The sequence below is a fragment of the Lycorma delicatula genome, chromosome 13, assembly GCF_047948215.1.
Source record: "Lycorma delicatula isolate Av1 chromosome 13, ASM4794821v1, whole genome shotgun sequence".
NCBI lineage: Eukaryota > Metazoa > Arthropoda > Insecta > Hemiptera > Fulgoridae > Lycorma > Lycorma delicatula.
The window spans coordinates 20,771,571-20,788,967 of NC_134467.1; the positions used below are offsets into that span (position 1 = coordinate 20,771,571).

The following is a 17,397-nucleotide window of genomic DNA, read 5'->3' on the forward strand; positions in this document are numbered from 1 at the left end:
ACAAATTTTTCCTTCTACCTGTCCCTCTAATATTAAAGTAACTATTCCAAGATGCCTTAATAGGTGGCCTATATGTCTGTCTCTACTTTTAACTATATTTTTTCAAATCCTTCTTTCTTCATCAATTTGCCACAACACTTCTTCATTTGTCACTTTATCTATCCATCTGATTTTTAACATTCTCCAATAGCACCACATTTCAAAAGCCTCTAATCTTTTCTTCTCAGGTACTCAGATTGTCCAAGTTTCACTTCCATATAAAGCTACGCTCTAAACGTATACTTTGAAAAATATTTTCTTGATGTTTAAATTAATTTTTGATGTAAACAAATTAGAAGGCTTGTTTTCGACTGTGCTATTCGGCATTTTATATAGCTCCTGCTTCGTCCATCTTTAGTAATTCTACTTCCCAAATAACAAGATTCTCCTACTTCCATAATCTTTTCTCTTCCTATTTTTACATCTTCGTTATTTCTATTACATTTCATTACTTCTGTTTTGTTCTTGTTTATTTTCATGCGGTAGTTCTTCCGTAGGATTTCATCCATGCCGTTCATTGTTTCTTCTAAATCTTCTTTACTTTCAGCTAGAATTACTATATAATCAGAAAACATACCATCTTTATCTTTTCAGCTTGCACTGTTACTTCGGATTTAAATTGTTCTTTAACATCATTAACTGCTAGTTCTATGTAAAGATTAAAAAGTAACGGAGATAAAGAACATCCTTGTTGGACTCTCTTATTATTACAGCTTCTTTCTTATGTTCTTCAATTATTACTTTTGCTGTTCAGTTTCTGTAAATGTTAGCAATTGTTCTTCTATCTCTGTATTTGAACTCCAATTTTTTTAAAATGCTGAACATTTATTTCAGTCTACGTTATCGAATGCCTTTTCTAGGTCTATAAATGCCAAGTACGTTGGTTTGTTTTTCTTTAATCTTCCTTCTACTATTAACCTGAACGCTAAAATTGCTTCCTTTGTCCCTATACTTTTCCTGAAACCAAATTGGTCTCCTCCTAACACTTCTTCCTCTCTCCTCTCAATTCTTCTGTACAGAATTCTAGTTAAAATTTTTGATGCATGGCTAGAACTAGGCTAGTTCTGTATTCTTCAGATTTATCTGTTCCTGCTTTCTTTGGTATCATGACTATAACACTCTTTTTAAGTGTGACAGAACATCCCCTATTTCTTACCTAATAAACTTTTTCGAAAAAATAAGGTTGTGCAAATAAAATTACACATGTAAAATGCATCATTACTTCAAACAAAAACATTTTTAAGTTATCACTGTATAAATAAAATCTAGTAATAGTAGTAGTAGTAGTAGTAGTAGTAGTAGTAGTACAGAGAATATGATTTATTTTGATTTTGAAAAACTGATGGCTATCAGATATGTCTAACAGAAATTACTGTCTTTAATGGTTGTACAGATGGACATAAAAATTTTATTACCAAGATCGAAAAAGTGAGTGCACTTTTTTGTTATACAATAATCAGACTTACATGAAAATTTTACAAAACTTTTTAATTACCTAAAACGTTTAATAACATTAAATTTTTATAATAATAAAAGAAACAGACATGAGAACCAAATTATTAAATTATACTTACCAATGGATCTATAACCGGCAGCAAGAGCAGCGTCTAATACGTTATAAATAAGTTGTTCACCACGTATCCTGTAAGTTCCCACTAAAAACAAATTTAATTTAAAAAAGATGAAAGATAATTAATTATACTTTTACAAAACTAAGAAATATTATTTAAATTTTTTAATACTGTAAAATGTAATAAATATCAATTGTTTAAAGGTTAATTTTTAGAGAAGTTGAAACCAAATTTAAAATAACTACAAACACTCAAAGACCTTAATTTAAAGAATTAATGAAGGCATTGTTTGTTTTTTTAAAAAATGCAGTTTTTAAGGTGACATTCTCAAACTGTTATTTAGTAATTCAACAAGCATTCAGGGAATTGAAAAAAAATTGGAAAATGTAGCAACAGAACTTTTTGAAAAAGGAAAATTAATTTAACTACTTTTGATGATAATATGTGTTAACATTACTAAAGAATAGCATCAAAGATCAATTATATAAAATCAGAAAGTAAAAATATAGATTACATTATATTTAACTTTTTCTGATCATGTAGCCATTAAACTGGCTATGTACGACGTCATTTTTAAAACGCTGTTACAAAATCATTTTATATGGTATCTAAGTTGGTTATTTTGTTTTATATTCACAAAGGAATCAGTTTTATTACACAATTTGAATGAGGTTTATATGATGTAAAATGTTTTATTTAGACTAGAAAGAATATGACCATTTTTTTCTCAGAAATGTGCTTATGTGTGTATGTATGTATGTATGTATGTATGTATGTATGTATGTATGATGTGTGTGTGTGTGTGTGTGTGTGTGTGTGTGGGACTTGTGTATTATAATTGCTATAAGGGTTACCGATTTATTTATTATTTACAAAAATAGCTTATTATATTAGCAACATATCGATGTATTGAAACACATAATAAATTATGTTAAACGGCACAAACAAAAAAAAAAGGTTGTTGTGGTGATAAATATGTCACTTTTACTTTCTAAAATATCTTTTCTTACAAAAGATATCGGTAAATATGAAACACATAACGATTCGTAATGAATAACAGTATACAGTAAAAATTGTTTTTTTGTCAATCTGAATAGCCTTTTAAATATTGGGAATTTTTATAAAACGTAGTTTTCTGAATCTACTTTCACTTATACTAAAATATGTGATTTATGACATGGGTGTTTCATCATATTTTGCCCATTTTTCAACCGAATTGCCTGAAAGTATTATTTTTAAAATCAGCAAACTATGTTTCATAAAGACAAAAAAAACTTTGCTAATAAAAAAACGCAGTAAAATGCGCAAAAAAAATCCTGCAATTAAATTATCGTAATTTCTGTACTGTTTCAATTTTTTTTTTTGTTACAGGCATAAAAAATATCCAATCTTAACAACGGTTTTTTTTTGTCAGAATTTGTTAAATCTCTTTAATATACTGTAATTTTTTTCACAAGAGGGTAGCATAAGAATATGAAGGGAGGCAATCAGATACCAACATATTTTTGCGGAGTGCTAATCAACCGCGGATCATTGTGATGGGAAAAGGTTAAAATATTAATTATATATTAATAATTATATCTTGATCTTAAGAAGGTTAATAATACATTCAAAATTTTACTGATGATGCAGATACCTCCAAAAACATATTCTTCAATATAAAAATAAGAATATGTAATAGAGGAAGAATATCTTACTTAAATTTTTACTCTCAGGTGACTTCAGCGATTTGAATAATGTTTCATGTTACATTTTATGATCAATTTTCTTTAATTTTTCATAAAAAAGTACTTTAGTATCAAATGACACCAAACTATAAATCACTGTTTTAATAATTTATACAATAACTACAGGCTGATATTTAATAATAATAACTACAACGGATGATAATGAATTTTGTAGTGTGTGAAAAATGTCATGCCTGACCACGACACAAACCCAGAATCTCTGGATGAAAAGCAAAGACGCAACCATTCTGCCACTAAGATCAGGCATTATAATAAAAATAATAATCCAACACTAAACAATGATGATGACAAATATATTTTCAAATTATCTATGTAGATAATTTTTCATTTAAAATATTTTCAATTTGAGTTATCAAGAAAAAACTTAAATCATGGTCACGGGAGGGACTTACTTTACAAAACAAAAACAATCATCAAAATCAGCCACATGGTAAAGAAATGCTAATATATGACGGATGGCCAAAATGTAACGCACAGTTTGCTCAAACAAACTGACAAACAAAAAGAAAGTCAAATGAAACAGTTACGGGTGTGAAAGTATGCTTTATTTGCTACAAAAAATTAATTTATTTTTATATGAAATCAACATTTACAGTTACACATTTCTCCTAACAATGCACCATTTTTGTCATTCCATCAATGAAGAATGTTTGTGGTCTTTTCCTTTATCTATGACCTCACTGCAGTTCATCATCTATAAAGAAATGAATACCTTAATATCCCTCTTTAATTGAAGAGAGAACTGAAAATCGCATGGTGCCTAATATCCCTCTTTTGAAGAGAGAACTGAAAATCGCATGGTGCCAAATGTGATCCGAGATGGAAGGTGTGATATAGGTTTAAATTTCAACTTCACAAAGGCCTTGGCAGCTTGGCAGTTGCATGTAATGTGTGTGATTGAGCATTACTGTTTTGCACAATTATTGCCTCCATGGTGCGTGTCAAACATGACACGCATTTCTACTAAGGTCTTTTTATAAACTCTATGTATCATACAGAATTTACAGTTGACCTGGTTTCCAGGTAATCAGTCATGTATACATATTAAGAATCCTGGAAAAATGTCACAAAAATCTTTTGCAGAGGTTGTGTTTTGAATTTTTTGATTGTAACAAACCATTTCAACAAGATCATCAACGGTTGCACATAGTTAGCCGAGAGTATTACCGTGTTTCTGAATTATCGGCTCCACAGATTGTCAAACACTGAATAGTCATCTCTTAAGGTGTTTTAATGTTTCTTATGAGTCCCACAGAATTTACTCGACTGAGCTTACATGTGTTTAAAACTGGAATATCAAAAGAATTTTTTTGCAGAGGGTTGTGTTTTTAATTTTTTTGATTGCCTACGGTAGAATCTGTCTTTCTTTTTGCGAAACTTTGTTCTCCCATTACATTTCAGTATGCATTAAGTTTCTACCAACCCCTGTGCATTAAAATAATATCAAATTTAAAACCACCTCCTTTTTTTTTGAAATTCTTAATGAGTTAAGTTTTTCTTTTTGTATTATTAATTTTTGAAAACAACACTATTTTGAAATCATAAGATGCGTTTTTCATCATTATCATATGAAATTCATAGTAGATAACGAATAAATAGAACACAAAGTGTTTTGCTTTTACATCAAATGCGTGGAACAGTTGGTTTAACTGTATAACTAAATTTCATTAAGGTGTTTAACTACTTAAGTATTTTTTATTTTATTCCCATATCTTACACACTTAAAAACATATTATTTTTACAGATATTAAAAACATGTTTTATTCATAATTTACTATGAATAACACGATAATATGAAATGTTAAACACGTCTCCTAGCAATAATTTGTTGTTGAGCGAGTTCCTGAATGAAAAAAATTTTTCAAGCACCACCTCCTAAAGAATTTAATAATTTTTAATTTTGAGGAACTCATTTTTCTCCCAAATATTACAATATTTTAATATACTAATATAATAAAAATTTAATACGTACAACCAACAATTGGTAATTTAGCTCCAGATGATAACGTGAAAGTTTTTTCAATAACTCTACCTGGAGTTTGAAGAACACGTTTAACACCGACGTAAGAGTCCATTAAATCTGAAAAAAAATATAAGAAATAAGAAACAGAATTAACAGACTAAAGATTATGAGAATTATAAGTTCTTTACAAACATTAAAATTATCTGGATTTGCATTCTGTTAACAGCTATTATTATTAAACAAAAACGTGAAGGTATGTTTGTAGCAAAATTCACTTACAATTGAAGAAAGCTTAAGCAAAGAGATTCTTTTATCAATTATTTCTTTACTGAATGTTAAGGTTATGTTACGTGTAAATTTCTCCAGATATTATGTTAACAATAACCTGTTAAATAAAGGGTAAATATCTTTTTATCACTCATTTTTCAGTTACAACTTACATAGTAATAAGTTTATGTTTAAATCGTTCTCTGTATGATATAACGACATGTTCTTGTGGATAAAATTTAGAATATACGAAGGTCATTCAATAAACAGACAAGAATTTTAGCGAAGGAAATGCTTAATGCATGCAATTCAAACTTTTGTAGTTCACAACCTTGCGAAGAGTGTTAGTCAGCTATTCGATTAATATTTATGTAAACATAACCTCTAAAGTCTTAGTTTCAATGGCATATCTGCTCAAAGAAAAGTACTTTTGAAGAACAGCTTTCTAGGATCAGATTTTTACTTTTGGAAAGTGTACAACCATCAGAAATATTCTCTAAGATGAAGAAACAATACAGCAGTAGTTGCATGAACCATGCAAGTTTTTATGTGTGAATGGAAAAGTTTAAAAGTAGCCGCAAAAGAGTGAACACTGCTCCAGGTGTCCAGTAACAGTGTCGACCTCGGCGTTAGATTCTCGTATTGATTCACTTAAACGAGATGACCGATGAACTTACTGTTGAACAAATTGCTGAGTAAGTGTTGGCACAACTCATTCCATCATTCTAAAAAAACTGAAGTACTGTAAGATTTGTGCAAGGAGGGTCCCCAGAGAGCTTACCGCTCATTAGAAAGCCGAAAGTTTTGCATTTGCACCGAACTCAAAAATCATTTCAATACTGAAGGCAACGCATTTTTGGACAGGATTTTAACCTGCGATGAAACCTGGATACATCATTTTGAGTCCAAACATCGCCTATCAGTAAGAAATTCAAAACGCAACCATCGGCTGTTAAGGTCATGTTAACCATCTTTAGAAGTGCTCATGATCTGACCACTCCAATGCTCGACCTCATATGGCATAACTGATGCTGGAAACTGTTGGCAAAGTGAGATGAGAGCTCCTACCAGATCATCCTTTCAGCGCTAACCTTGCTCCTTTGGATTTTTATCTGTTTGGTCTGATGAAAGAAGCTTTGCATCGCATCAAGTTAAACAACAAAGAAAGGGTAAAGAAAAAAGTACAAAACTGGTTTCAAGATCAAGGTAAAGAATTCTTCGCTGAGGGGATAAGAATCGTAAAAAGATGGGAATAAGTATACAAAAAAAATTGTATTTATTTAATAAACAGTTTTTTCTGTACAGCTATTTGTTTGTATATTTATTGAATGACCCTTGTAGTCCTTGTAGAAAAACAGAAAAATCTATCGTTATTAAATTTTGGTAAATAAAATGAATGATATTTTTTTTTACGATCTTTTTTGTTTACTGTATGAATAATTAAAAGTTAAATCTGTACAATTGCTAAGATGCATTTTATTTTTTTCATTAACTATAGAACTGAAGCAAAAGGACTTATCGTTCAACTTCTCTATTTAATTTTATTTCAGTGACACAATTTATGTTTGTTTTTCTAATTATACATACTTATTTTAATGAAACTTGAAAATGGGCTAAGAATGTGAGAATTAAACAGGTGATTCAGAGAAACAGGAAATTTATATTGGTAACTCAGGGTGTGTATCAATACTGGATAACTTATAGAAGCTAACTCATGCCACCTTGTCATTTAGTTTTCATGGATACTTGGAGCAGTATGCACATACTTTTGTTGTCAAAGCTTTTTATAAAAATAATGGCAGTGTGGAGACCATACTAAGAATTTTGTGCCCCAAATTAATTTAGGATGTCATGATCATATACAGTCAGCACATGCAATTGACACATAAATATATAATTTTGAGAAAATAAGTTCAGTAATGACAAAGAAACCTCCTGGCAGTATGTAGATTGTTCATACACCAAACGATATCGAGACTGTTCAAGCGGCTTTCAAGTTGCAGGTTGTTCAGTAACTACCTAAAGTATCAAACTATCACATAATGTGCCATCAACGCTATGAATTAATGATCGTAAATAATCACAAGAGCAACAATTTTTTAACAAATCATGGACATTGGACAAAACCTATTTCCACAATAATAAATTTTTTAAGAACAAAATTTTTGGGCACATGAGGAACCTACACTCATGGCATAAGTATATATAAAATAAAGACCCTTATGGCATATTAGATCCTTACTTTCTTTAAAAACCAGGATAGTCTCAAGACCATATCAGATCAACATGTTGCCATGCTGAAAAATTTTGTTCCATTAAAACTACAGACATTTCCACAAATTATTGACAATGCTTGGTTTCAACAAGCTGGAACAAAATCACACATATCACGAATATTGGCTGCTGTATGGTAACCATATAATTTTGGAAAATGGTGATATTTCACAGCCTCCCAGCTCTCCTTATGCGTTGGTATGTGATTTCTTCTTTTGCAGTCACCTTAATAACAAATTGTATAGTAGCCGACCTGCTATGACAGAAAAACTAAAAGCCAAGATTCGAAGAGGAATAGATGAAATTTCTATTGAAGTGTTGTATCAAGTCATATGGATTTTCACTATGAGACTGCATGGAATGACAGAGCTTAGATACAAAATGTGATCTTCAAAAAACTTTTGGCTACATATTCATAAACGGAATGTTTTTTTTTCTAATTGAATGTTATAAATAAATTTATTTAATATAATTTTTTCATACAAATATTTAATTTTCAAATTTTCTATTTGCATTTACTTGCTCAGGATACAATTCACAAAATATAAATCCACTTCCCTTTTGATAAACTAGCAAAAAAATTAAAGCAATGAAAACTAGGTTGTAGAACTGAAAACAACATTCACAGAATTTTTTTTAATTTAAGACAGATTCCTTTTTTCATTTCAATGGCTTTTTTCCATTTACCAGCCAACGATGAATTTTGGTTAAAGACACTAAAGTTAAGTAAAAGAGACATAAGAATTATAACTGGTATCTAACTGTATTTAATTTACTGGTTATAATGTACAACAGATAGCTGCTCTGGAAAACAAGGAGACACTAATGACTACACATCGATATTAGCGTTAAAAAATAATCGTTGGTACATGATCCATGATACCATAAATTCAAGGGTAAATGACATTAAGTTTACTAAAATTTACCACAAATTTTCACAGTTCAAATTCCTTTTAACATAGTAAAAAATTAGAATCCGTAAAAGAAATTATGATTTCTTGATAATTTGTCAAAGCAAATTAACTGAAATAAAATTTGTTGAATGTAAATTAGCAAAAATTTGTATAAAATTCTGAAAAACTTTTAACAAAATTTTCTAATTGCATGGTTTCTATGTTATGCTTTCATGGGAAATTTTTTTTAAGGAACTACTTTAAATTTAAAGATTATTAAAACAACATTTAATTCTCATGTGTATATCCAAATCATGATAAATAACTACTAAAAACATATGAAAAATGATACTGATTGTATCTAACTTAAATTAAAAAATATATACTTACAACATTTTAAACTCTTAAAACTGCTATAATTACAGTTATTGCACTAGTGCTGCGGGCGGTTATTTATTCCACACTAATATTAATCAGATAACACAAAATTGTTAATCACAATGTAATTTATCTGTACGATGCAATTATTTTTACAATTATGTAATATTTGTTTCTTAGTATTGTTATTACTATCCTATTAATACGTAATTATAAAATTCAATCTACCTACGATTACAAATATTTAGTATATATAGAAACCACCACATTAATATCGAACTGTTACAGAATATCAAAATAAACTGATTTATTTTAAATAACAAACAGTGAAAGTAAGTAAACAAAATAAAATACCAATTAAAAAAAAAAAAAAGAAAATAAATCCTGTTACCTTTATCGTTTATAATATTAGTTTATTAATATGAGAAAACCTATAAGAAACAAAATTCAGAGTTGTGCCAATAGAAAAAAAAAACATATATAAACGCTGTTTTTCATTCAAAAAATAAAACTATTCTAATTAACAATTTAAAAAATAAAAAACAAACAAACCTTTCAAACTGAAAATGAACACTTAACCAGTAAGTACTCGTACCTAACTTCACTGGAATTCAGTTGCAATACCAACACATTAATAGAAATTTAACTCTCTTGATTACAAATTATTGGTATGAAAATTAAGTAAGAACGATAAAGAATTATTTGTATTATATTTAATTTTCAAAATATAAAGTAAAATTACCTATTTTCATACATTCTTTAATACTTTCAGTAACAATCAGCTGTTTCACTCGTTATTAAAAGCGAACGTCCTTCTTCAAAATGGCTCGACCTACATTTGCAGAAGATGAATTAGGTAAAAGATGGGATAGATGTATTTATGACGGTATATTGAAAATAGGTCAGTTTTAACAGAAGTTCTATTTCTAAAATAAAGTTTGTTTAATATTTACAGTTGTATGATATTTTTGTTTGATGATTTTATCAATATTATAACCTATACGGTATTGCCTGTTAATTTTTTACATTTATTTTTTATACATTCTAAGTTCATAGACTTAGTAGTAATTAAGAATATTTCCGATATTGGTTAACTGTTTAACCAATATTATTTTATTTCTATTGCCTGAAGTGGGATTTACATTGGCTTTAACATCACATCTCATCTTAACACATGAAGGATTAATGCTATTTTGAATTATTCTATTAAATTATTACAACTCGACATCCTAATCTGGATAAAATCTAGATATTGTATTGTTCTGTAATACATTTATTTTCATAAATACGCTGGCTAGAATCATTTGAATTGTGGCTGTTTAATTTTATAAATTTGTAAATTCTTAGAATCTGTGTATAAATCTGATTGTGGTTTATGTTCCTGTGTATAGTTTAATTAGCATAGTACAGATCCTAGTCTGTATTATTTCATATAAATTGTACTTATAATGTGATCGATTTTTTAAAATTTATGTTTATTTTTATGATTTTTTTTATATAGGTGGAGGTCTATCAATAGGTGTTGTTGGTTCATTGCTGTTTTTTAAACGTAAGTATTATGAAGTAATAAAAGATAAACTTTATTTATTTTATCTAGTAATGGTTTTTGTTTATACTGGTGATTCATGAAAACTGTAAGAAACTTTCAGGAGGTAATACTATTTTATGTTTAATAATTCTTCAGTCCCAAATTAAGTGGTTTTATATAAAATCTGACCTGAAAAAATGAAAAATAAAGGTCCCAGAACTGTATTTTTAGTTGTTTTTGAGAAATCTAAGGTTAAAACGAAAGATTGAAGTTGAAAAGTTTACCCATTTTATGTTGTAAAAAGTTTTGTTAAATAGATCTTGAGGTATAAGTCAGGCTCTGGACTACCTGTGGGCTTCTTGAAATCATTACTATATGTATAAAACTGTTTTATTTGAAATACACAGATAGCCACCAAAAACATTGTTCATCAGGCAGAGTGTTGTATCCACTGAGGCAGAGAATATTTTCAGAAGTTTATTTAATTGTTTGTTATTCAGTTTTATTGTTTTTATTTATTTGTTTTAAATATTCTTTTCTTACATAACATTGAAAAATTTTGTTCTGTTAAATACCTAGTTAAGGTATGCCACATTTTGATGTTTTATTTTTAATAAACATTGAAATGCTTATGTTTGTATTTAGTTTCTGTGGATTTTATTCAGAATCAAATTTTTTACTAATTTTGTTTAAAACTTTTATTTGTTTACTACCCATTTAACAAGATTATTCTACACCAAACAAAACATTATGTTTTTCAATCCCAATCTTTTGACTTTTATCCCAGATTTCTCGAAAACTACTTAAAATTCAGTTCTGAGACTTATTTTTTCAGTTTTCAGGTAAGATTTCATATATAACCACCCTTAATTTTGATCCCAAGAATTAGTCTTTACCAATGGTGCAGAAATCAGGGCAAAATCTTTCACCAGCTGACACTAACTCGCTAATGAAGCGTTTCTGAACCTATTTATAATTGAACTTTCTTCTTTATTGTCACCAGTAGAATATGTCCTGAAAGTTTGTTTCATTCATCATGAATTATCCTATATTAAAAAAATATTCTTGAATGAATTCTATTCATTTCGTTTAAGGCTGAATATGTTTCTTTGTAAAAGTTATAATCTGTATTAATGTCCGCATAATTATTTATATTTATTATTACATTTATAATTTTTTGAAAATTGAAATAATTCATCAACAACCTCTGAGCTAATTAAATTCAAAAAATAACTTGACCACCAAAACTCAGTAAAAGAAAAACAAAAAAAAACTAATAACATAATCAACTTTTGCGCGATCCCGCATCAATTAAGTGCAAAATATTGTGGTGTGAAAGTTTATTCATCTTGTAAAATGGTTTAAAAAGAAAACAAACAATGTATCATATCAAAGTATAATATTTGTAAAGGTTTCTGTAATCGTAATACATTTGTAATAAAGCAATATAAAAAAGGACAAATGTTTAATATTATAAAAATAATTTTTTACTCAGTTATCCATAAAATTATATTTTATAGGTAGATCATGGCCTTTAGTATTTGGATCTGCTTTTGGTCTTGGATTGGCGTATGGTAATTGTCAACGTGAAATTAAAGGTGCATTAACATTGCCCCCAAGTACTGTAACACATAAAGTAAGTATGTACTTCATGAATAATAATTTATCAAGTTTATGCTATTTTTTAGATTTTTTTATTTGAAGATTCATATAGTTTAATAATATCTGCATTCTAACAAATCATCAGAGAATTAATGAAACTATTGAATTTTTCGGGTAAAAGATTTCAACTAGACATCCTAATCTGGATGGAATTTATCAATGTTTAAATTCTTACAATCAATCTACAAAATAGAAAATTAATAAAATGTTATGCATTTCTAATATTAAAAGAGACTCGTAATAAAAACATGAAATTGAATTTTTTATGATGTACTTGAGAATATTTCATAGAATTACAACATTTTTTACAAATAAAAGGGGCGGCTGAAGTATAATATACAGTTAGTTGCTCATTACTTGCACATGAAAAGAGATGTGGAAGAAAGAAGGAAATATGTCATTAAAGTTATTTTATTTTCTATAATAACTTACATCTATTTTTCCATGTAGTTACAATTTACAGAAAATATTTCATGTAATGCTGAATCAGTTTTCTCATTCTGAAAAAAAGAATTCTGGTAATGTTTCCTAGTAGATCAACAACTTCATTGGACCTTTCAGTTCATCATCTTTTGGAAAATAAAAATACCCAGAAAGAAATCATCAGAATAACATTTCAGAAGCTGTTTACAGTATTCCTTTTATTGGTTATTTGTTCTTTTCTGTGAGTGTGTAGCACACCACGAACAGACTTTTACAGAAGCTCAGTCGTGTGTGGTAATGTCTCTTAGCTTGTTCTTTCAATGTACCTATCTAGGTTGCGATGGGTTGTTGATTTGACAGTCATTTTGGATCTATTCATCCATCTCATTTTAGTGCTCCTCATCAGTTACAATTTTATCATCATAAGTGGCTTTTAGATGAAAATGAGTGTCACTTGTTTGTGTTTTCTGCTGTAAAAAATTTAATCACACACTGTTTTAGACACATTTACGTAGTACGTAATTTTTCTTTTTTTGAGGTGGAGGAACCCTATTTATGGGTTCTGAAGCAGTGTTGTACTTGCTAATAGGTTCTGCAAGCTGTTAAAAGAAAATGCGTATGTATTCCTGTGCACATGCACATTAAACCTTCACCCCTGGCAACCCTACCTCCTGGAAAACCGGTAATAAAGTATTACTTCAGGAGGGGGTAAACGCCCACACACACACATTCGGTCTCCACAAGCAAACATCATCCATACCAGACCACTACACACACATACACACACTGCACACCACAATTACCTGAAGGAGGAAAAAAAAATAGAACACTTAACAGGTATTAAGACATACCACACACATTTATACATTCATACAATCAAGCCAACACAAGACAAGCGCACAACAATCATGAAAACATTGCCACAAGACATAACTTATCCACCAAAATACACTCAAAAGTTAATTAAATTTCCACAATCTCACCCAGAGTATACAAAAATCACACATACACAACTCAACTACTTATCACTTACCCACACGACCGTCAGCTAAAATCATTAAAAACGTGAGCAATGCCCTCAGGCACCAGGAGTGGAGTGTCTACGATCTCACCGCACGAAAGCGACACCCCTCGTGCTCAAGAGGGACCCCAAGGCACTCAGCTGCAGACCTGTCCAACCCTGCACCCTCTGACGCCTCATTCCCTTGCAGACTGCCAATGCTCGCCGTCTCCTACGAGCTTTTTCTGTTTTACTAAGTTCTTCTAAAACTTTCCTATTATAATTTGCAATAAATACGTAGTACGTATTCTTAACTCCATAACACCAATCCACCTATTCGGCACCTATCTCTTTAGTGATTTTTTTCCCCGTTACATTCCTTTTTCATTTCAACACCTCTCTTAAAAAATTTCATAAAATTTCCATTTATTCCGTATTTACCATAGGTATTGATTATGTAGAATTATAGTACTTTTTTAAGATTGTGCAGGATGTTTAATAAAAAAAATCTTTAAAAAATTTAATTCTCATCTTATTAATAACACAGTAAATTAAAGATAAAATTCAAAAATTTATTGGGCGTAAGTTAAATTTAATAACATTCCATTATTGTTTTGGTGGTGTTTCTTTAGTTTCTTCATTTAACATAACGATGCAGTTTATATCCAGTTAAAAAACTTGTGTACACTATCACTATTTAATTTTATACAAATTGTTTTTTTTATTTTATATTAAATTAAAATTACCATTATCTTGCGTTAAAAAAAATGACAACACAATTGTAAAACTTTCCCATCAGGCGGCTAAAGCCACGTTCTGGGAAATTCATACAACTCTGGGTTGTTTCTGATGCAGTCTTACACATACAACTTGATTTAAAGTATTTATCATTTTCTATAAATATAATATTTTTTAGTTTATTTAATTCAATGATTCTAACTATAGTGCGCGCGTATACCATATTTAATTTTCATGGATGTAGCGGTACTAGCAGTGACAGTCGGCACTAACAAAACTCATGTAATTTCACAACTTATAGAACAAATTTAGCTTATACGTTTGGCAGACTGGTATAGCCACGAGACTTAACGCACCAGGTACCAAGTCAACGGGGCGATAGAGTTTGAGACCTGGCCAAACTGAGTTACTTTTTTACACTTAAAATATTATTCATTTATTTAATTCTTCTACTCGCCTGTGACATCACAACATAGCAATCAATTACAACAGCATTTTTTTGGGTGAGGGTGCAATTTTGCAAAAAAAAAGTTTTTTGCAAATATTGTTATTATTCAATTGCTAACAAACTTGCCTAAGAAAAATATGATCTTAATTAGGTGAAATCTCGAGATACTAAAGGTGTCCTTGCTCTACAGCCTCATCCCCTTGAACTTTTAAGTTGAAAATTTAATGACATCAGTGTCCCATATATAGAAATAATCTGATCAGGTTTGGTCAAAATTGATCCTGTAGTTCTGGAGATATAAAGTGATTTAGAGGCCATCACTGAACATACGAACATTAACATTTGGAAAATTTCTATCTGGTTTTTGGGTTCCTTAGATGACAAAATGTCAAGATCCAGTGAAAACCGCACATGCCCAAATTGGACTGATTATTATACTTTCCCTTCTAGGGCTGTAGTGCTATATATACAGGAAAGTAGAAAGTAAATGCATAATTACAAAAAGGGTTTTTTTTTGTAATTTTCAGTCATATATTTTATAACAAAACTATTGTATGAACATTCCAAAAAGTAAGTTTAAATGTGTAATGCTGTAAAAAAATAAAATGCTATATGATTATTATGAATAAAAATAGTAATTTAATATAAAGTCCTCAAGTAAGGTTAGATCATCATCTGATTTTAAACCCATTGGAGATGGCAAATTTTCGTAGAGAAGTACTGCACTGCGAATATGTTATGATCACAATTTACTAACATTGCAGCTGTGATGTTTGTCACACTATTACAATTAAAACAGTTACTTTTTATAAACCTCAATTATCAATTAATAACTGCTGCATAACTACACAAGTTCCAACTCTTTTTTTCTTGTGGTAGTAATATATTTTCTTATATTCTGTATATTAAAACATTTAGATTGTATAAATTAATTTTTGTTTTGATTTTCTTTTGTTTCAGTCATCTAACTGAATTTCAAATAATGCGTATTATTTGAAGATGCTAATAATTAAATTCAAATTCGAATTTGAAGAGAAGATATATCCACGTGTATTTTTTCTTAGAAAAATAAATGATAATTATAATAAATTTCAGTAAATTAAATAGTTATTTGTACATAAAATATAATTTTTTAATTTATTTTTATTTATTATTGTTATTATAATTAGTAATTAATAGAACGATAAGTTATTTGGTAGGCTGATGCATTTTATTGATTTAATAAAATTTAAAAGAAAAGATATACAGCCAACATTTGTTCATTGTATGTACATTTGTACGATATAATGTATTTTTAAAAATAATAGCATTGTATTATATTCAATTTTTTTTTTTTTTTAATTTTGTCATTGAATCCAGTTGTTATTGTATTAAAGAATAGGTATGAATGAATAATTTTGTTTGTGTTTTTGTTAATTGTGTATTTTTTATTATTACATTACTGATTATTAAAATTTTCATAGTTTCCCCATTGTCAAAATTTAACACCTTTAGCACCACCTGTTACCTTTAATTTGGCAATTTCTGTAGCTCGTAGCATACATGCAAATGGCACAAGTCCGTGACACTTATGTCACTTCCATATACTAAGATTGTAAAGCTATGTTCTTGGAGAAAACCATTCATTTACTCTAATTCCGTTTAATTTTATTTAAATTTATTTGTTATTTTTAACTGGTAACATGTTGCTTACATATACGTTTTGTATATGCAAACAAGTGATTCAGGGAAATTTTGAAATCATGTTTCTAGCCCTGGACAATTGTTGGTACTGAATAATTTAAAGAAGCCTGCTCATGGCCACTTGCCGTGTAATTATCACAGTTACTGGGAGCAGTACGCAACATGCTTTTACCGACAAAGTTTAGAAGTGTTCGGTCAGATACATTTTGAGTCAACTGCTAACAAATGTGGAACATATTAAGCAGGAAAGCTTTTCTATACCTAAAACATCATTTAAAATGTAGTGAACATAGTCTATCAAGTTTGCGATGTTGGCAAGCCCATTTTGCCTTCAATTCAGCAATCATTTAATTTAGTATTTTTAATTTTTACGATGATTTCATCAGGTTTTAAGTGTCCCGAGTATTCAACATCTTGAATAGATGTACAACCACTTTAAATTAAGTAGCCCTCTTTTTTTACCATCAAAAATAAAGGGAAAAATCCGTTAAAGGAGTTTGTCCACAGTGTTAAACCTTTTAAGACAAAATTCTTTATAACAGCTCAAACTTCAATTATTATCCATTTTTCAGAAAATTTCAAAACTTATTTGCTTTACTAGAATGCCACAAACAAGCAATTAAATGCACGCATCTGAAAGTTCATAATACTTTCATATAAACGATGACATTGGTCAGAGTTATTTTGTTATGCTTGTACCATCTTTATCAGGCCAAGAACTTTCCTGAATGACCCTGGTATTCTGTACATAGTGAATAATCAGACGCAGTGCTAGCAAAGAT

The 17,397-nt window shown here is 29.3% G+C and overlaps 2 protein-coding genes across 4 annotated transcripts in view; one reads left to right on the plus strand and one right to left on the minus strand.

The window, feature by feature from the left end:
• The window catches only part of LOC142333536 (glyoxal reductase-like), a 34,706-nt gene extending 24,886 nt beyond the window's left edge, over positions 1–9,820 (minus strand). The window contains exons 1-3 of one of the 2 annotated variants that reach the window (XM_075380801.1): positions 9,686–9,820; positions 5,331–5,438; positions 1,614–1,694 (exon numbers count right to left, since the gene is read on the minus strand). In XM_075380801.1, coding sequence (XP_075236916.1) covers positions 1,614–1,694; positions 5,331–5,433 — 184 coding nt within the window. In that variant the 5' untranslated portion in view covers positions 5,434–5,438; positions 9,686–9,820. Of the gene's footprint in view, positions 1–1,613; positions 1,695–5,330; positions 5,439–9,145; positions 9,352–9,685 lie in introns of those variants that run through there. The other variant, XM_075380800.1, reaches the window with a different exon arrangement.
• LOC142333537 (MICOS complex subunit MIC10-like) lies at positions 9,710–16,348 on the plus strand. Of its 2 annotated transcripts, none has more exons than XM_075380802.1 (5): positions 9,710–9,814; positions 9,906–10,034; positions 10,635–10,682; positions 12,182–12,297; positions 15,893–16,348. In XM_075380802.1, exons 2-5 carry the CDS (start codon positions 9,956–9,958, stop codon positions 15,902–15,904), a joined length of 255 nt encoding a protein of 84 aa, XP_075236917.1. In that variant the 5' UTR covers positions 9,710–9,814; positions 9,906–9,955; the 3' UTR covers positions 15,905–16,348. The 2 variants fall into 2 exon arrangements, with proteins under 2 accessions (XP_075236917.1, XP_075236918.1); XM_075380803.1 differs by having other exon boundaries at positions 9,783–9,801.
• The last annotated feature ends 1,049 nt before the right edge of the window (positions 16,349–17,397 follow it).

Excerpts from the sequence above, each read along its gene's own strand:
- LOC142333537 (XM_075380802.1), top strand. The coding sequence starts at position 9,956 with ATGGCTCGACCTACATTTGCAGAAGATGAATTAGGTAAAAGATGGGAT. Across the intron at positions 10,035-10,634 it reads TGACGGTATATTGAAAATAG|GTGGAGGTCTATCAATAGGT; the intron begins GTCAGTTTTAAC and ends TTTTTTATATAG. Across the intron at positions 10,683-12,181 it reads TTCATTGCTGTTTTTTAAAC|GTAGATCATGGCCTTTAGTA; the intron begins GTAAGTATTATG and ends TATATTTTATAG.